This window comes from Dipodomys merriami, unplaced genomic scaffold, assembly GCF_024711535.1.
Source record: "Dipodomys merriami isolate MVZ:Mamm:240054 unplaced genomic scaffold, mDipMer1.0.p SCAF_33, whole genome shotgun sequence".
Classification (NCBI taxonomy): Eukaryota; Metazoa; Chordata; class Mammalia; order Rodentia; family Heteromyidae; genus Dipodomys; species Dipodomys merriami.
This window is the reverse complement of record NW_027204826.1, coordinates 3,302,574-3,318,090: the sequence shown is the minus strand read 5'-3', so window position 1 is coordinate 3,318,090 and position 15,517 is coordinate 3,302,574. Positions and strand designations below refer to the sequence as shown.

The following is a 15,517-nucleotide window of genomic DNA, read 5'->3' as shown; positions in this document are numbered from 1 at the left end:
ATTATAGGCGTGAGCCACAGGCGCCGGCTTTTTTTTTTTTAACCTGGATTTTCCTCCGACCACAATCCCCTGATCTCCACCAATCAAAGAGCTAGGGTTGTGGGCTTCAGATGACAAGCCCAGCTTGCACTGCACTTAATTTTTTATTTTATTTTACTGTCAAGGTGATGTGAAGACAGGTCATAGTTACATAAGTAGTGATTACATTTCTTGTCTAACTTCTCACCCCCTCTCATTTTTCTCCCTCTTTCCCTCCTTCCCCAATCCCAACCTCCAAGTTGTACAGATAATTTCCAACATATTTTCTCGTGAGTATCACTGTTTACACTGCACTTTTATTTTTTAATAGAACCCCATGGAAGGAGGTCACAGGCCTTTTAAATGAAACCTCATACCAAAATAACAGCACTAATCCTCTAAGAACAAAAATCCATGCCCACATATACATAATGATAGGTAATACTGTTCACACGTCAAGAATGTAACTTAATCTCCAGTCACATTCAAATCTTCTACTTACCTACCCAGACATCTCTTCTACATTAAAAACATTTGTTGTTGTTAAATCCAGGATCCAATCAAATTCACATATTGCATATCCCTTTTTGGGGGGAAGGGGAGGGTTAATGTGAGGTTTCTAAGGCTTGAACTCAGGGTCCTGGGCTCTTGCTTAAATTTTCTTATTCTGGGCTGGCACTCTATCACTTGAACCACAACTGTGTTTCCAGCTTTTTGGTGGTTCATTGAAGCTAAGCGTCTCACAGACCTGCTGGGAAGGTGGCTCAGTGGTAGAGTGCTTGCCTTGCATACATGAGGCCCTAGGTTCGATTCCTCAGCACCATATAAGCAGAAAAAGCTAGAAATGGCCTTGAGGTTGAAGCCGTAGCGTGCTAGCCTTGACCTGAAAACCTATGGAACAGCACCAGACCCAGAGTTCAGGCCTCATGACCGACAAAAACAAAAACAAAAAATTCAATCTCACAGGCTTTCCTGCCCAGGCTGTCTTTGAACTGCAATCCTCAGATCTCAGCCTCCTGAGTAGCTAGGGTAACAGGCATGAGCCACTAGCCCATGGCTATGGCACCAGTCTTTTTCTTTTTTTTTCTTTTGTCGGTTGTGTGGCCTGAACTCTGAGCCTGGGCACTGTCCCTCAGCTCTTCAGCTCAAGGCTAGCACTCTACCACTTGAGCTACAGCAACACTTCCAGCTTTTTCAGTTTATGTGGTGCTGAGGAATCAAACCCAGGGCCTCATGCATGCAAGGCAAGCACTCTGCCATTGAGCCACCTTCCCAGCCCCAGAGAGCAACAATCTTGAATGAAAAAAATCCAAGAGAGGGCAAGGTGCTGAGTACCATCACACATGTGTAAGTGTGCACACACAGGCATACACACACATATCTGGATCCGACCAGCCTAACTTACACCCTCAGCACCTTGTCCTGACAACTAGCCTGGTCCCTGAGAAACCGGACATTCATCCCCAGGGACCCACAGTGCCCTGTGGACCTCTTTTCAAGGAGCTGAAGGTAGCTGCGGTACAGCTGAGAGAGGATGGCCCAAAGCCAAGGATTGACCCTTGCAACGTTGATGTCAGCTGACCACAGAGCTGGGCCAAACCAAGAGGGGGCGGGATCTATAAAAGGCTTCTGCATCCAAGAGCCAGAAGAGCCAGACCAACCCGCAGCCCTGCTGATCTCGGTGCACCTGTTTTCCACAGGTACCTTTCTAGGCCTGCTCTTCTGTCCCTGGGATTTCCTGTTTATATCCTAAGAACTAAGAAGAATGGAAGGATTAGGGGAGGAAAGGGAGGGAGAGGTGCTGATTTCTCATTCTTTGTCAGCATCTCTAGCTTTAGTTAAACAGTTTCAATTAGGTAGGTTTCCCCCACCCCACCTCTCGCTTCTTTTTGGGGGGGGGGCAGACCAGGGGCTTGAACTCATGGCCATGGCCCAACCCCTCAGCATATATACTGAAGGCATGCACTCTACCACCAGAGTCACAGGTCCACTTCTGGCTTCTGGGTAGTTCACTGAAAATAAGAATCACTTGGATCAGCTGGCTTTGAACCCCAATCCTTAGATCTCAGCCTCTTGAGTAGCTGGGATGTTAGGCATGAGCCACCAGCACCTGGCTCAAGCAGGTGTGTTTCTAAGACCCGGAGTGGAGAGAGGGGGAGAAAGGCCTACCTGGAACTAGAAAAATCCATAACCGGGCTGGGAATGTGGCTTAGTGGCAGAGTGCTTGAAAACTCCCTGGCCCTGGGCACATCCTACTTCAGCTTCCAAGACGCAGAGAACCAGGCACTGGTGGTGGCTCCCGCCTGTCACCTCAGCTACTCAGGAGGCTGAGATCTGAGGATCATGGTTTGAAGCCAGCTGGAGCAAGAAAGTCCATGTGGCAACAACAACCACAAAAATCATTTATTTCCACTCCAGCTTCAGAGTTAGAAACTGAGGAGGAGTTCTGAACGGGTGTCCGTGTCTAGTGAATGAATGAATGCACAAATGAATGATGACCCCCCTCCTTCTCTGCCTCTCTCCTTGCCCCCTGCACTCAGCACCCATGGCGCAGGCGCTGGGCATCTCCTTTGCAGCCACTGAGCTGTTGCTGGTGACCGCCATCTTCGGCCTGGTCTTCTGGGCCATCAGAACCTCCACATCTCGGGTGCCCAAAGGCCTGAAGAGTCCTCCAGGGCCCTGGGGGTGGCCAGTGCTGGGGCACATTTTGACCCTGGGGAAGAACCCGCACCTGGCGCTGACCAGGCTGAGCCAGCAGTACGGGGATGTCCTGCAGATCCGCCTGGGGTCCACCCCCGTGGTGGTGCTGAGCGGCCTGGACACCATCCGCCAGGCCCTGGTGAAGCAAGGCGATGATTTCAAAGGCCGGCCAGACCTGTACAGCTTCTCTCTAGTGACCAATGGCAAGAGCATGTCCTTTAACCCTGACTCTGGGCCTGTGTGGGCTGCCCGCCGGCGCCTGGCCCAAGATGCCCTGAAGAGCTTTTCCATAGCCTCAGACCCAGCCTCCACATCTTGCTATCTGGAGGACCATGCAAGCAGACAGGCCAAGAGCCTTGCAGACACTTTCCAGAAGCTCACGGAAGAGTCCGGGTGCTTCGATCCCTATGAGCATCTGGTGCTGTCGGTGGCCCGCGTCATCGGTGGCATGTGCTTCGGGGGGAACTTCCCGCAGAACAGTGAGATGGTCACCGTGGTGACCAGCAGCCAGGACTTCGTGGAGGGAGCCTCTTCTGGGAATGCCGTGGATTTCTTCCCCATCCTCCGCTACCTGCCCAACCCCTCCCTGCAGAGGTTTAAAGACTTCAACCAGAAGTTCATCACGTTTCTGCAGAAAACAGTCCAAGAGCATTACCAGGACTTTGACAAGGTGAGCCAGGGATGCAGGTGATAAAGGAAGCAGCCACAGAGCCCGATGTGTGTGGGGAGGATGGTGGGGGGCTGGGGCGGGGAAGCCCCGAGGCCTGTCTCCAAGACAGTGCACACAATTCATGTTCTATACAGATCTAGAAAGAGCTGGGTGCCTGTGGCTCAGAACTGGCATCCTAGCTACTCAGGAGGCTGATTCTGAGTACTGGAGTTCAAAGCCAGCCTGGGCAGAAAAGTCTGTGAGACTCTTCTCTCCAATGAACCAACAAAAAGCCAGTTGTGGAGCTATGGTTCAAGTGGCAGAATGCCAGCCTTGAGCACTAACGCTCAAAGACAGCACCTAGGTCCTGAGTTCAAGTCCCAGGACCAGCTAACACATACACACAAAGCTTAGGAAGACTCTAGGATGCTCGGAGAAGCTGTATATTACCCTCCCCCGCAGTTTCCTGGGGCCTCAGTTTCCTCATCCTTACAGCCTTTCTCTCTCAAGTTTACTCAAAATCTGCAAAAGGAAAGGCCTATCAGCTTCGCACTGGGGACTCACACCTGTCATTCTGAGATCTGAACATCACAGTTCAAAGCCAGCCCAAGCAGGAAAGTCTGTGAGACTCATATGTAATTAAGCACACAGAAGAGGCGCTGTGGCTCAAGTTGTAGAGCACTTGCCCTGAGCTGAAGAGCTGAGGGACAGTGCCCAGGCCAAGAGTTCAAGTCCCACGACCTCCAAGAAAAAAAAAAAAGAAAAAAAGAAAAAGATGTAATTAAGCATGCAAAAACCAGAAATGGTACTATGGCTCAAAGTGGTAGAGCACTAGCCTTGAACAAAAGAGCTCAAGGACAGAGAGAGCCCAGGCCCCGAGTTCAAGCCTCATGACTGACAGAAAAAAAGAAAGGAAGGAAGGAAGGAAGGAAGGAAGGAAGGAAGGAAGGAAGGAAGGAAGAAAAAAAGAAAGAAAGAAAGAAAGGGAAAAGGGAAAAGAAAGGCCTATAAGTGCCTATAGAAGACGGCATATTTCTGCCATGGAGGGGGGTGTTTCATTGTGAATGAAAAGGCCTTTATCCTGCCAGAACCTGAGCCCAGCATGGGGCTAATCCCCGGGTCACCTTTCCTTCCTGGATCCAGGCAGGAACTCTTCCTCCTAGGGAAACTGGACTTCTGGGGTCTGGGCTGGGGGGAGAGGTCAATGGGATAAGACATGAAAGGCGATGCCCTCCTTACCTGAGGCTATGGTACCAGCCAGGCTTGCCAGACTCTGCAGGCTGGGGTGGGCGGTGGGTACTGAAGGTGCCAAGCCGGGTGGGCTGGGGCAAGGACCTGGCATGGGTGCCCTGAAGCTCATCCTTCTCAGAACAACGTGCGGGACATCACGAGCGCACTGTTCATGCACGCGGAGAAGGAGTCCACGGCCAAGGGTGTCCCGATCCCCCGGGAGAAGATCATCAACATCATCAACGACATCTTTGGAGCCGGTAGGACTCAATTCCCCCCCCACACAAACATCACACACACCCCTCCAACCACAGCAGTCACCCCTTCCCCCGTACCCCCCTTCCCAGTCCCTGATCCCCAAGGAACCTGCTGATTGCATGCAAGGTACAACCAAAGGGGACTCAGAGGCCCTCTCTTCTGGGCCTCAACTTCCCCATCCAAACCCTGGCAAGCTCTCAGACCTGTAAATCCAGGTGCTATATCATACCAGCAGCTAAGGAAGAAACAGGCGTCTCAGTGGCTCACGCCTGTCATCGTAGCAACTTAGGAGGTCCAGATCTGAGGATCACTGTTCAAAGCCAGCCCAGGCAGGAAAAGTCCATCAGACTCCTATCTCCAATGAACTGCCCAAAGTGCCACAAGTGGCCCTGTGGCTCAAAGTGGCTGAATACTAGCCTTGAGGAGAAAAAAGGCTCAGGGACAGGGCCCAGGTCCTGAGCTCAATCCCCAGGATCCCCAAGAGAAAAAAGAAACAGACATATTGCCCAGCCTCCATGGCTCACATCTGTGATCCTAACCCACTCAGGAGGCTGAGAGATCTGAGAATCATGGTTCAAAGCCAGCACCAGCAGCCAAAGTTGAGAGATTCTTCTCTCCAATTAGCCGGCAAAAAGCTGGAAGGAGAGCAGTGGCTTAAGGGGGAGAGCGCCAGCCTTGAGTAGAAAATGCTAAGAAGAGTATGAGGCTCTGAGTTCAAGCTCCAGTATTGACACCTCCCAGAGAGAGACACAGAGAGACACAGAGAGAGAGAAAGAGAGAGACAGACAGACAGACAGAGACAGAGAGACAGAGGGAGAAAGAATTTGCTCCATTCATGGCTGTGCTCTGGTCAATGATGGCATCTTGGCTGCTGTCTCTCTTTTTCCTCCTCCCCATCCACACCAACCAGGGTTTGACACCATCACCACAGCCATTTCCTGGGCCCTCATGTACCTGGTGACCAGGCCTGACGTCCAGAGGAAGATCCACAAGGAGCTGGGTATGTGGCGGCTCGGGTTCTCCAACCAGGAAAGGGGAGACTGCAGCCCTGGTTCATGGATCAATCCACGAACACCTGTTATGTGTTTCTGGGACCCACCACCCTTGGATGCTTGGTATTCCCTCTCACCTAGAAGATGGAAGGGAAAGGCTGTTATTGTTGTGGTTTTGGTGTTGATCCTGGGGTTTGAACGCAGGGCCTGGGTGCTGTCCCTGAGCTCTTTCACTCAAGGCTAGCACTCTACCACTTTGCACCATAGCACCACTTCCGGTTTTCTGAAGGTTCATTGGAGAGAAGTCTCATGAAGCCAGGTGCCGGTGGCTTACCACTGTCATCCTAGCTACTCAGGACACTGAGATCTGAGGATCATGATCTGAAGGAAGCCCAGGCAGAAAAGCCCCCATGAGACTTTTATCTCCAATGAACTACTCAAAAACTGGAAGTGGGACTGTTGTAGAACACTAGCCTTGAGTAAAAAGAGATCAGAGACATCACCCAGGTCCTGAGTTCAAGCCCCACAACCAACAAAAACAAAAACAAAAAAAATAGAGTCTCATGGACTTTTCCTGCATGGGTTGGCTTTGAACCGTGATGCTCAGATCTCAGCCTCCTGAGTAGCTAGGATGACAGGCGTGAGCCACATTGCTCAGCCTGGCTTTTTGTTTTGAAGGAGCGGGTTGGTATATGTGAGGACATGGTCCCACAGAGAGTCAGGTGAGGAGACACAGGGGTGGGGAGCATAGAGACACCCGCAAAACTGTCCTGTGTGCTTGCAGACGCAGTGGTGGGCCGGGAGCGGCGGCCCCGGCTCTCTGACCGACCCCAGCTGCCCTACCTGGAGGCCTTCATCCTGGAGACGTTCAGACACAGCTCCTTCGTGCCCTTCACCATCCCCCACAGGTGCCTCCTCTGCCCTCTTTGTGTTCTTTTGTGTGTGTGTGTGTGTGTGTTGGGTGTGTGTGTGTACGCACGCTCACGCGCGCATTGGTGCTTATGCATACCCATGTCTGGGGCTTGAACTCAGGGCCTGGGCGCTGTCCCTGAGCTTTTTTACTCAAGGCTAGCGCTCTACCACTTGAGTCCCAGGTTCACTTCCGGCTTTTTGTAGATTCATTGAAATTAAGAGTCTCAGAGGAATTTTCTGCCCAAGCTGGCCTCCAAAAGATGATCCTCAGATCCTAGCCTCCTGAGTAGAAAAGATTATAAGAATGAGCACTGGTGCCCAGCGTTGCTGTTGAATCTTCTACCTAGAATTTGTAGGCCCTCAGAATCGAACCCTTGTCCAAATAAATCCTGGCACACTCCATTCCCTCGGAAGTTTTTTGTTTTTGTTTATCCACCTGGCAGAACTTACCCTTCAATATTTTCTAGAATTTGAAGCCCTGAGACCTTGATTTTGAGTTAGGCAACATTTACTTAATCCTGCATGTTGATATAGTAATTCCTAGAATAAAAAGCTTCCAATTCCCAGTGGCTCCAAGTATCAGCACAAAACAAAAACAAGCCAGGTCCCATGATACTAGTGGCTCACACCTGTAATCCCTGCTGCTCAGGAAGCTGAAATCTGAGCACTGTGCCTCTGAGGCAGTCCTGGCAAGAAAGTCCACGTGACTCTTATCTCCAGTGAACCACCACAAAAGCTGGAAGTGGAGTTGTAGTTCACGTAGTAGAGTGCTGGCCTTGAACACAAAAGCCCAGGAGCAGTCGGGAGCAGGTGGATCACGCCTGTCATCCTAACAACTCAGGAGGCTGAGCTCTGAGGATCATGGCTCAAAGCCAGCCAGGCAGGAAAGTCTCCGTGAGATTTTTATCACCAGTGGACCACTCAAAAACCAGAAGTGGTGCTGTGGTTCCATTGGTAGAGCACCAGCCTTGAGCACAAAGAGGCGCAGGAACAGCACCCTGAGTTCAAGCCCCAGGACCAGCACAAAAAATAAATAAATAAATAAGTAAGTAAGTAAGTAAGTAACTGCAAGGCTGGTCTGGCCCTGGCCACCCACCTGCTCCTTGCCTGCACAGCAGGGCCCAGTGCCCAGCTGGGCACCCAGCAGAGTGGGCACATGCTGACACTGAGGACCAGGGGCTGAGGAAAGGGCTCCCCTGTGCCCCTCCTCCCAGCTCCCATCTCTCCCCCCTCCCCACTCAGGTGGTGGGAAGGTACTGGGGTGTGGTGGTGAGCGGAGCAGGTGCACCCAGCTCTTCCAGCCCCCGAGGCTGACAGATCCTCCTTCCTTCCCCAGCACAACGAAGGACACCACGCTGAACGGATTCTACATTCCCAAAGAGCGGTGTGTCTTCATCAACCAGTGGCAGGTCAACCATGACCCGTGAGTACGCAGCGCGCATGCACTGTCAGGGCTGCGCTGTGGCTCACACCGGTGGCTCACACCTGTCATCTCTGCTGCTCAGGGGGCTGAGGTCTGAGGATCCGGGTTTGAAGCCAGCGCAGGCAGGAAAGTCTGTGGGACTCTCATCTCCAATTAAATCACAGAAAAAGCTGGAAGTGGTGCTGTGGCTCAAGTGGTAGAGCAGTAGCCTTGAACAAAAGCAGCTCGGGGACAGTGCCCAGGCCGTGAGGGAACACTGCAGAATTGGGGAGCAAAAAAAAAAGAGGTGAAGGTTGAGCTGTGAATCAAATGGTAACTCACTAGTCTTAAGTAAAAAAAGCAAATGTGAGGCCCTGAGTTCAAGCCCTAGTGCCAACACAGAATATAGAACTTAAAATATACAATATGAGATATTATATATGATTATGACACAGAACAATAAAATAGATTACATATGATTATGATATAGAATACATGGTAAAGTACCAGCCTTGAGCAAAAGAAGCTCAGGGAGTGTCCAGAACACACAAAATATTGTGCCTGAGCACTGGTTGCTCACACCTGTCATCCTAACTATCAGGAAACTGAGATCTGGGGATCATAGTTCAAAGCCAGCCCAGGCAGGAAAGTCCATAAGACTCTTATCTCCAATAAATCATCAAAGAGCCAGAAGTGGCGCTGTGGCTCAAGTGGTAGAGTGCCAGCCTTCAGTGAAAAGCTCTGGGACAGTGCACAGGCCCTGAGTTCAAGCTCCAGGATTGGCATTCATGCACACACACACACACAGAGGCACATGTACACACATACACACACTGTATAGGACATCTGTATATAATATGTACATATATCTGACGATATAGGACATCGATAATATAATGTATATACATACGTGTTCTAACCCTTGGGTTCTCAGCAGAAATCCATGTCAGCATCTTCCCTCAGCTGGGATTCTCCATCTCCTCTTCCCTTCCATGTCAGCATCTTCCCTCAGCTGGGATTCTCCATCTCCTCTTCCCTTGCAGGGAGACATGGGGGGACCCCTTTGAGTTTCGCCCAGAGCGCTTCCTCACCGATGGGGAGACCACCTTGAACAAGCCCCTGAGCGAGAAGGTCTTGCTGTTTGGCCTGGGCAAGCGCCGGTGCATTGGGGAGATTCCTGCCAAATGGGAGCTGTTCCTCTTCCTGTCCACGCTCCTGCACCAGCTGGAGTTCAGCCTGACGCCCGGCGTGGAGCCCGACCTCACCCCCACCTATGGGCTCACCATGAAATATGCCCGCTGCCCGCATTTCCGGGCGCATTCCCGCTCGGCCAAATGAACAAGGCCCTGCGGTGCCAGGGAAAAGGGGGCACCTGTGGGGCTTGGGTTTGATTGCTTTCCATTGTTGATTTTATGCAGATATAATGCTTTTCCCATAGGTCACATCGCCTGTAGGATATTCATAAAGTAGTGTAAGCATCTCCCTGTAAGCCCAGCACCCCCAGATTCGTGTGCATGTCATGACTGTCCCCACTGAACTTGCCACCCCATGCCCTCCACTCCCAGCTACGAATCTACTTCCTGTCCCTACTGCCTTGTGTTGCCTGGGGTAAAGAATTCATGTCCACGGAATGGGACAACACATAGTCTGCACCTGGCTAGTTTCCCTCAGCATACTTCTTTCAAAGTTTTTTTCCATTGGTAGCTGCTGTCACAATGTCCTGGTCTTTGATTTTAGTTGTGTTTCTTTTTTTTTGGGGGGGGGCAGGATTTGAACTCAGGGCCTACTCATAGCCAGGTGCTGGTAGTCACACCTGTCATCCAGATACACAAGAAGATAAAATTTGAGGATCACAGTTCAAAGCAGGCCTGGGCAGGAAAGTTCATGAGACTCTTATCTCCAATGAACCACCAGAAAACCAGAAGTGTTCTATGGCTCAAAGTGGTAGAGTGCTAGCCTTGAGCAAAAGAGCTCAGGGACAGTGCGCAGGCCCTGAGTTCAAGCCTCAGGCAGGTCTGGTATCTCTCTCTCTCTCTCTCTCTCTCTCTCTCTCTCTCTCTCTCTCTCTCACACACACACACACACACACACACACACACATATTAAACTTGTAGCTCACACCTGTAATCCTAGTTACTCAGGAAGCTGAGATCCAGAGAATCATCACACTTCAAGGCCAGATCAGCCAGCAAAGTTCACCAAACTCCATCTCTAAAACTAGCTACTCAGCAGGCTGAGATTTGAGGATCACGTTTCAAAGCCAGCATAGCATGAAAATCTAGGAGAATCTTATCTCCAATGAACTACCGATAAGCTAGAAGTAGAGCTGTGGCTCAAGTGGTGGAGTGCCAGCCTTGAGGAAAATAAAAAAGGCAAAGGAGAGTTCAAGGCTCTCAGTTTAAGCTCCAGTACACACACACACACACACACACACACACACACACACACACACGCATACACACACACACGCATACACACACACACACGCATACACACACACACGCACACACACACACACGCACACACACACACACACACACACACACTCACTTCTGGGAAAGGTGTTCCCAGGTTCTCAAGGCCTGGACAAAGCTACGGTGCGTGCAACTGTTTGCAAACATACCAGGCCGAGCCTGCGCCCACTTCCTCTCATTCCTTCCCCCACCCAAAGCTGGGTAGGGTGTGGGGGTGCTAGCGTGCCAGGGAACAATGAGAAGCTCTCAGAAGGAAATTCTCCTGGTGGACAGGCCACTGTTACCCCCCCCCCCCTTCCACCAACACCAGGCCTGGACAGCTAGTGTTCAGGCCTCTGTCTGTCTGTCTCTCTCTCTCTCTGTCCTTCAGCAACTACATTGTCATACTGGTGGCTCATAACTGTAATCCTAGCTACTCAGGAGGCTGAGATCTGAGGATCACAGTTTAAAGCCAGCCTGGGCAGGAAAGTCTTAGAGACTCTTTGGGGTTTGTTTATTTTTTTTGCCACTCGTGGGGCTTGAACTCTGGGCCTGGGCGCTGTCCCTCAGCTCTTCAGCTCAAGGCTAGCACCCTACTACTTGAGCCACAGTGCCACTTGCGGCTTTTCTGCTTATGTGGTGCAGGGCCTCATGCACGGGAAGCAAGCACTCTACCAAAAGCCTTCTGGCTTTTTGGCTGGTTTATTGGAGAAATACATCTCACAGACTTTCCTGCCCCAGGATGGCTTCAAATCTTGTCCTCAGATCTCAGCCTCCTGAGAAGCTAGGATTACAGGCAGGAGCCACCAGTGCCCTGCCAGTTTAACTTGTAAAACCTTGTCAAATTTACTGTGATTTTAATGCATCTATGTCCTGCTAGATGGATCCTTGAATGGTACAGGGAAAACTCATTAATTTCCTCAATATGCAAAGAGTTCCCACTAATACACACACACACACACACACACACACACACACACACACACACACACACACACAATGTAAACGTGCAAATAAATATGCAGGGCTAAGGATGTGTCTCAGTGGTAGAATTCTTATCTGGTATGCACAATCCCCAGCCTTGCAAAAATAAATAATAATTAGATATGTCTATCTAGGATAGTCCTAGAAGAGGATCACAATAGCTCAATAGCTATGTACATATGACCATATAAGATGATGCTAAGCAAAATAAACGCTAAGATATGGAAATTTAAAACAAACTGGATATGTCATTACAAATAGCAGTAACTGCCACTGAGAAGGAGCAAGGCTGGTGTGAGACAGGTCTGGGCTGGGCACCAGCTGGGCAGAGTCTGGCACCTGTTATCAAGCCACATGGGAGGTGGAGACTTGATAGGATGGCAGCTGGATACCAGACCATGGCAAAAAAAAAAAGTAAGAGATTCTATCCAAAACATAACTAAAGGAGGTTGGGTGCCGGTGGCTCATGCCTGTCATCCTAGCTACTCAGGAGGCTGAGGTTTAAGGGCTGGGAATGCGGCTTAGTGGTAGAGTGCTTGCCTAGAATGCATGAAGCCTTGGATTCAATTCCTCAGTACCACATACACAGAAAAAGACAGAAGAGGTACTATGGCTCAAGTGTAGAGCACTAGCCTTGAGCAAAAAAAGTTCAGGGGACAGTGCACAGGCCACGTTCGAATCCCAAAAGTGCCTCCCCCCCAAAAAAGTCTCAGAGACATACATTCCTGCTGGGCTGGCTTCAAATCATGACCTCAGGAGTAGCTAGGATTACAAAGTGAGCCACCAGTGCCTGGCTTGAATTTTGTTTTGTTTTCTTTTTTGGAGGGTGGGGGAGAAGGGTGCAGAAAGGAGGAAGAATGAACAAATGCAACCATGCTATTTAGTAGTCACTATGTGGAAAGTGAACCATGTAACTTATGAGTAAGGACAAGAGAGGAAAACTGGGGGAAAACAAAGAGAGGGGTGGCATTGTCCCTGCAAAAAGAAATGTCTTCATGGGGTTGGGAAGGTGGCTCAGTGGTAGAGCGCTTGCCTTGCATGCCTGAGGCCCTGGGTTCGATTCCTCAGCACCACATAAAGAAAAAAGCCCGAAGTGGCGCTGTGGCTCAAGTGGTAGAGCATTGGCCTTGAGCTGAAGAGCTGAGGGACAGCGCCCAGGCTCAGAGTTCAGGCCCCACGACCAGACCCAAAAGAAAGAAAGAAAGAAAGAAAGAAAGAAAGAAATGTATTCATTACCTGACTTAATGAAATGGTAACCCTCTCTGTACAACACTTTAATAACAACAATAAAATGACATAAAAAAATAGGTAATTTGCAGCATCCTGAAGGTGCCCAGACTCCAGCTACTTATTGGATTCCACTTGAAAATGAGCTACAGTTCCTTGAGCGGGTGCTCAGGGTTTCTTGGTGTTTGGCCCAGCTTGGTCCACACAGGCCTGGCTTGTGCTTCCTGGGTGGTCGGGCTGCTTACAGGGTGACAGACATCCCCTGTTATTTGAAGATTGGGATCTGACCTCAGGCCTGCTAGCAGTGTGTGTGTGTGTGTGTGTGTGTGTGTGTGTGTGTTGTGTGTGTTGTGTGTGTGTGTGTGTACACATGCCAGTTTGGGGGCTTGATCTCAAGATTGGGTGTTGCCTCTTAGCTTTTTCCATTCCAGGCTATGCTCTAGCATCTGAGCTATACCTCCACTTCTGGCTTTGTCTTTGGTTGTTTCCCTTTTTTTCTGGTTAAATGAAGATTAGACTCTCAGATTTATTGGCCTGGACTGGCTTTGAGCCACAATCCTCCCATCTCAGCCTCCAGAGTAGCTAGGATGACAAGCATGAGCCACCAACATCTGGCTGAGGCAGAAGTTTTGAGTTCCCTCCTAGCCTTCCTTCCTGGCCCTGCCTCCCCTCCATCCCCTCCCCATCCAACCAGACCCTGCTGCCTTGATCCAGCCGAATGCCCTGCACCTGTGGTTCCCAAATGCCAGATGGAGGGTGGACAGGCAGAGGGCAAATCTCCCTTGCTCCAAACTTCACAGCCCTTTTCTGCCCAGCAAACCCAGCACCTGGGACCCTGGCTGCCACTCAGGTACCAGCACAAGAGAGACAACTCTTTTGGGGGGGATGTTTCTGCAAATCAGCCTTAATGAACAGATAAGACCTAGAAGCTTCTGTCTTCTTTGCAGGGTAATGATCAAAAGAGAGCTCCTGTAGACACACCCCCACATGCTCAGGATAGCCCTGGGCCCCACAAAAGCGTCCTTCCTGCCCTCCTCGTCCATCCAGTGCCAGCATGGTGGTGGCCTTCGAATCAGAACAGCTTGGCAGCCACGTGCCCAGCAGCTGCCTGCAGCTCCTCGGGGCAGGAAAACCCGTCAGACTCTCCTTTCCAACTAGCCAAAAGGGAAAAAGAAAAAAAAGGCTGGAAACGGAGCTGTGGCCCAAGTGGTGCGGTAGCAGCTTCGAACGAAAACGCCCAGCCAGAGAGCCACGCCCGGAGCCCAAGTCCCAGCACAGGCACCAAAAAAGGGGGAAACTGAGGCAGGGAACGACGTCAGTCCCTCCCCTCCCCCAACCACTGGTGTGCGAGGACCCGGAGGCCGCCTCCACTTCCAGGGCCCCAGTACCAGGACCCCAGCTCAGTACCCCACACTAGGCCCCAGCAGCAGGAGGGACCCCGGCTCAGTACCCCACACTAGGCCCCAGCAGCAGGAGGGACCCCGGCTCCGTACCCCACACTAGGCCCCAGCAGCAGGAGGGACCCCGGCTCAGTACCCCACACTAGGCCCCAGCAGCACCAGGGACCCCGGCTCCGTACCCCACACTAGGCCCCAGCAGCAGGAGGGACCCCGGCTCCGTACCCCACACTAGGCCCCACCCCGCGCGCTCCGAGCCCCACCAGGCCCGGAATCTCCAGGCAGCCGAACGCGAGCCCGCAGGCTGCTCCCGCGAGGCCCACACAGCCGCCTGCTCGGCGCCGCCCGGCCGGGGGCTCCTCCGCGTACCAAGCCGAGCCGACCCCGACGTGCGAAAACCCTCAGCGAGGAGCTCTTCGCGCCCAGCCCACGGACGACGCCTGCGCGCTCGCCCTCCGAGGTCACTTCCGCTGTGATTCAAGGGGCGGGGCTATGTCGGAGGAGGCGAGGCTCAAGCACGATCGGGGCGGGGCCAGCTATGATGGGTGGGGCTCTCTGCTGGGGGGTGGGGCTCTCCTTCGGGAGGCGGGGCGCGACGTGAGGGGCGGAGCTTTCCCGGGGGCGGGGCGCGAGATGGGGCCGAGGTGGGCGGGGCACGCGGGAAATTTGAGCAGCCGGAAGCAGGCGGCGAGGGCGGAGCGCCGGAAGCCCACCAAGTCCGCTGGGGTCGCTAGGTCCTGAGCCTGCTCCACGGAGTCTGCGCAGTAGCTCGCGTCCCATCTTGCATCCTCTCCTGCAAATCAGGTGAAAAGCTGCTTTCTGAGCATGAGGACGCGACTCACGCCTGTCATCCCAGCTACTCGGGAGGCTGATGTCTGAGGATCGCAGGAAAGTCCCTGAGATGCTTAGTTCCAAGGAACCAGCAAAAAGCCAGCAGTGGAGCTTGTGGTTCAAGTGGTAGAGCACCAAGCCTTGAGCAAAAAGAGCTCAGGGACAGCCCCAAGTCCTGAGAGTCACCCCGCCAGGCATTTTCCTTTGCGTCTTTATATGCTTTCATATTTTTTTAAGAATTCTTTTATTGTGATTAAGTGAGTACATAATTTCCCAAATTTCACAGTATTATGGAATAATGATGCTCATTTAAAGTCACAAGCTCATTCTAACTTTCCTGGAGGGAATTGTCTATCACAGGCTACAACATATAATGGTGTAAACATATACACCGTACATGTGATCAGCAGCATGGGGATGTTCAACCAGATGAGTGGAAGTTCTTTGTTTCTTAAGTCCTATTA

General features: G+C 51.5%; 1 protein-coding gene and 1 long non-coding RNA gene across 4 annotated transcripts; one reads left to right on the top strand and one right to left on the bottom strand.

Annotated features, from left to right (window-relative positions):
• Nucleotides 1-1,644: 1,644 nt before the first annotated feature.
• Nucleotides 1,645-10,268, top strand: LOC138841912 (cytochrome P450 1A2-like). Of its 2 annotated transcripts, XM_070042880.1 has the most exons (7): nucleotides 1,645-1,718; nucleotides 2,559-3,388; nucleotides 4,737-4,857; nucleotides 5,766-5,855; nucleotides 6,632-6,755; nucleotides 8,096-8,182; nucleotides 9,205-10,268. In XM_070042880.1, the coding sequence occupies exons 2-7, from the start codon at nucleotides 2,564-2,566 to the stop codon at nucleotides 9,497-9,499; spliced, it is 1,542 nt and encodes a 513-aa protein (XP_069898981.1). In that variant the 5' UTR covers nucleotides 1,645-1,718; nucleotides 2,559-2,563; the 3' UTR covers nucleotides 9,500-10,268. The 2 variants fall into 2 exon arrangements, with proteins under 2 accessions (XP_069898981.1, XP_069898983.1); XM_070042882.1 differs by lacking the exon at nucleotides 1,645-1,718 and having other exon boundaries at nucleotides 2,458-3,388.
• Nucleotides 4,961-14,677, bottom strand: LOC138841913 (uncharacterized). 2 transcript variants are annotated; one of them, XR_011376526.1, is made up of 4 exons: nucleotides 14,592-14,677; nucleotides 9,072-9,197; nucleotides 8,245-8,438; nucleotides 4,961-5,984 (listed from the first exon to the last, which is right to left on the bottom strand). It is a non-coding gene; the product is annotated as an uncharacterized lncRNA (long non-coding RNA). The 2 variants fall into 2 exon arrangements; XR_011376525.1 differs by lacking the exon at nucleotides 14,592-14,677 and having other exon boundaries at nucleotides 9,072-9,263.
• Between the last annotated feature and the right edge of the window lie 840 nt (nucleotides 14,678-15,517).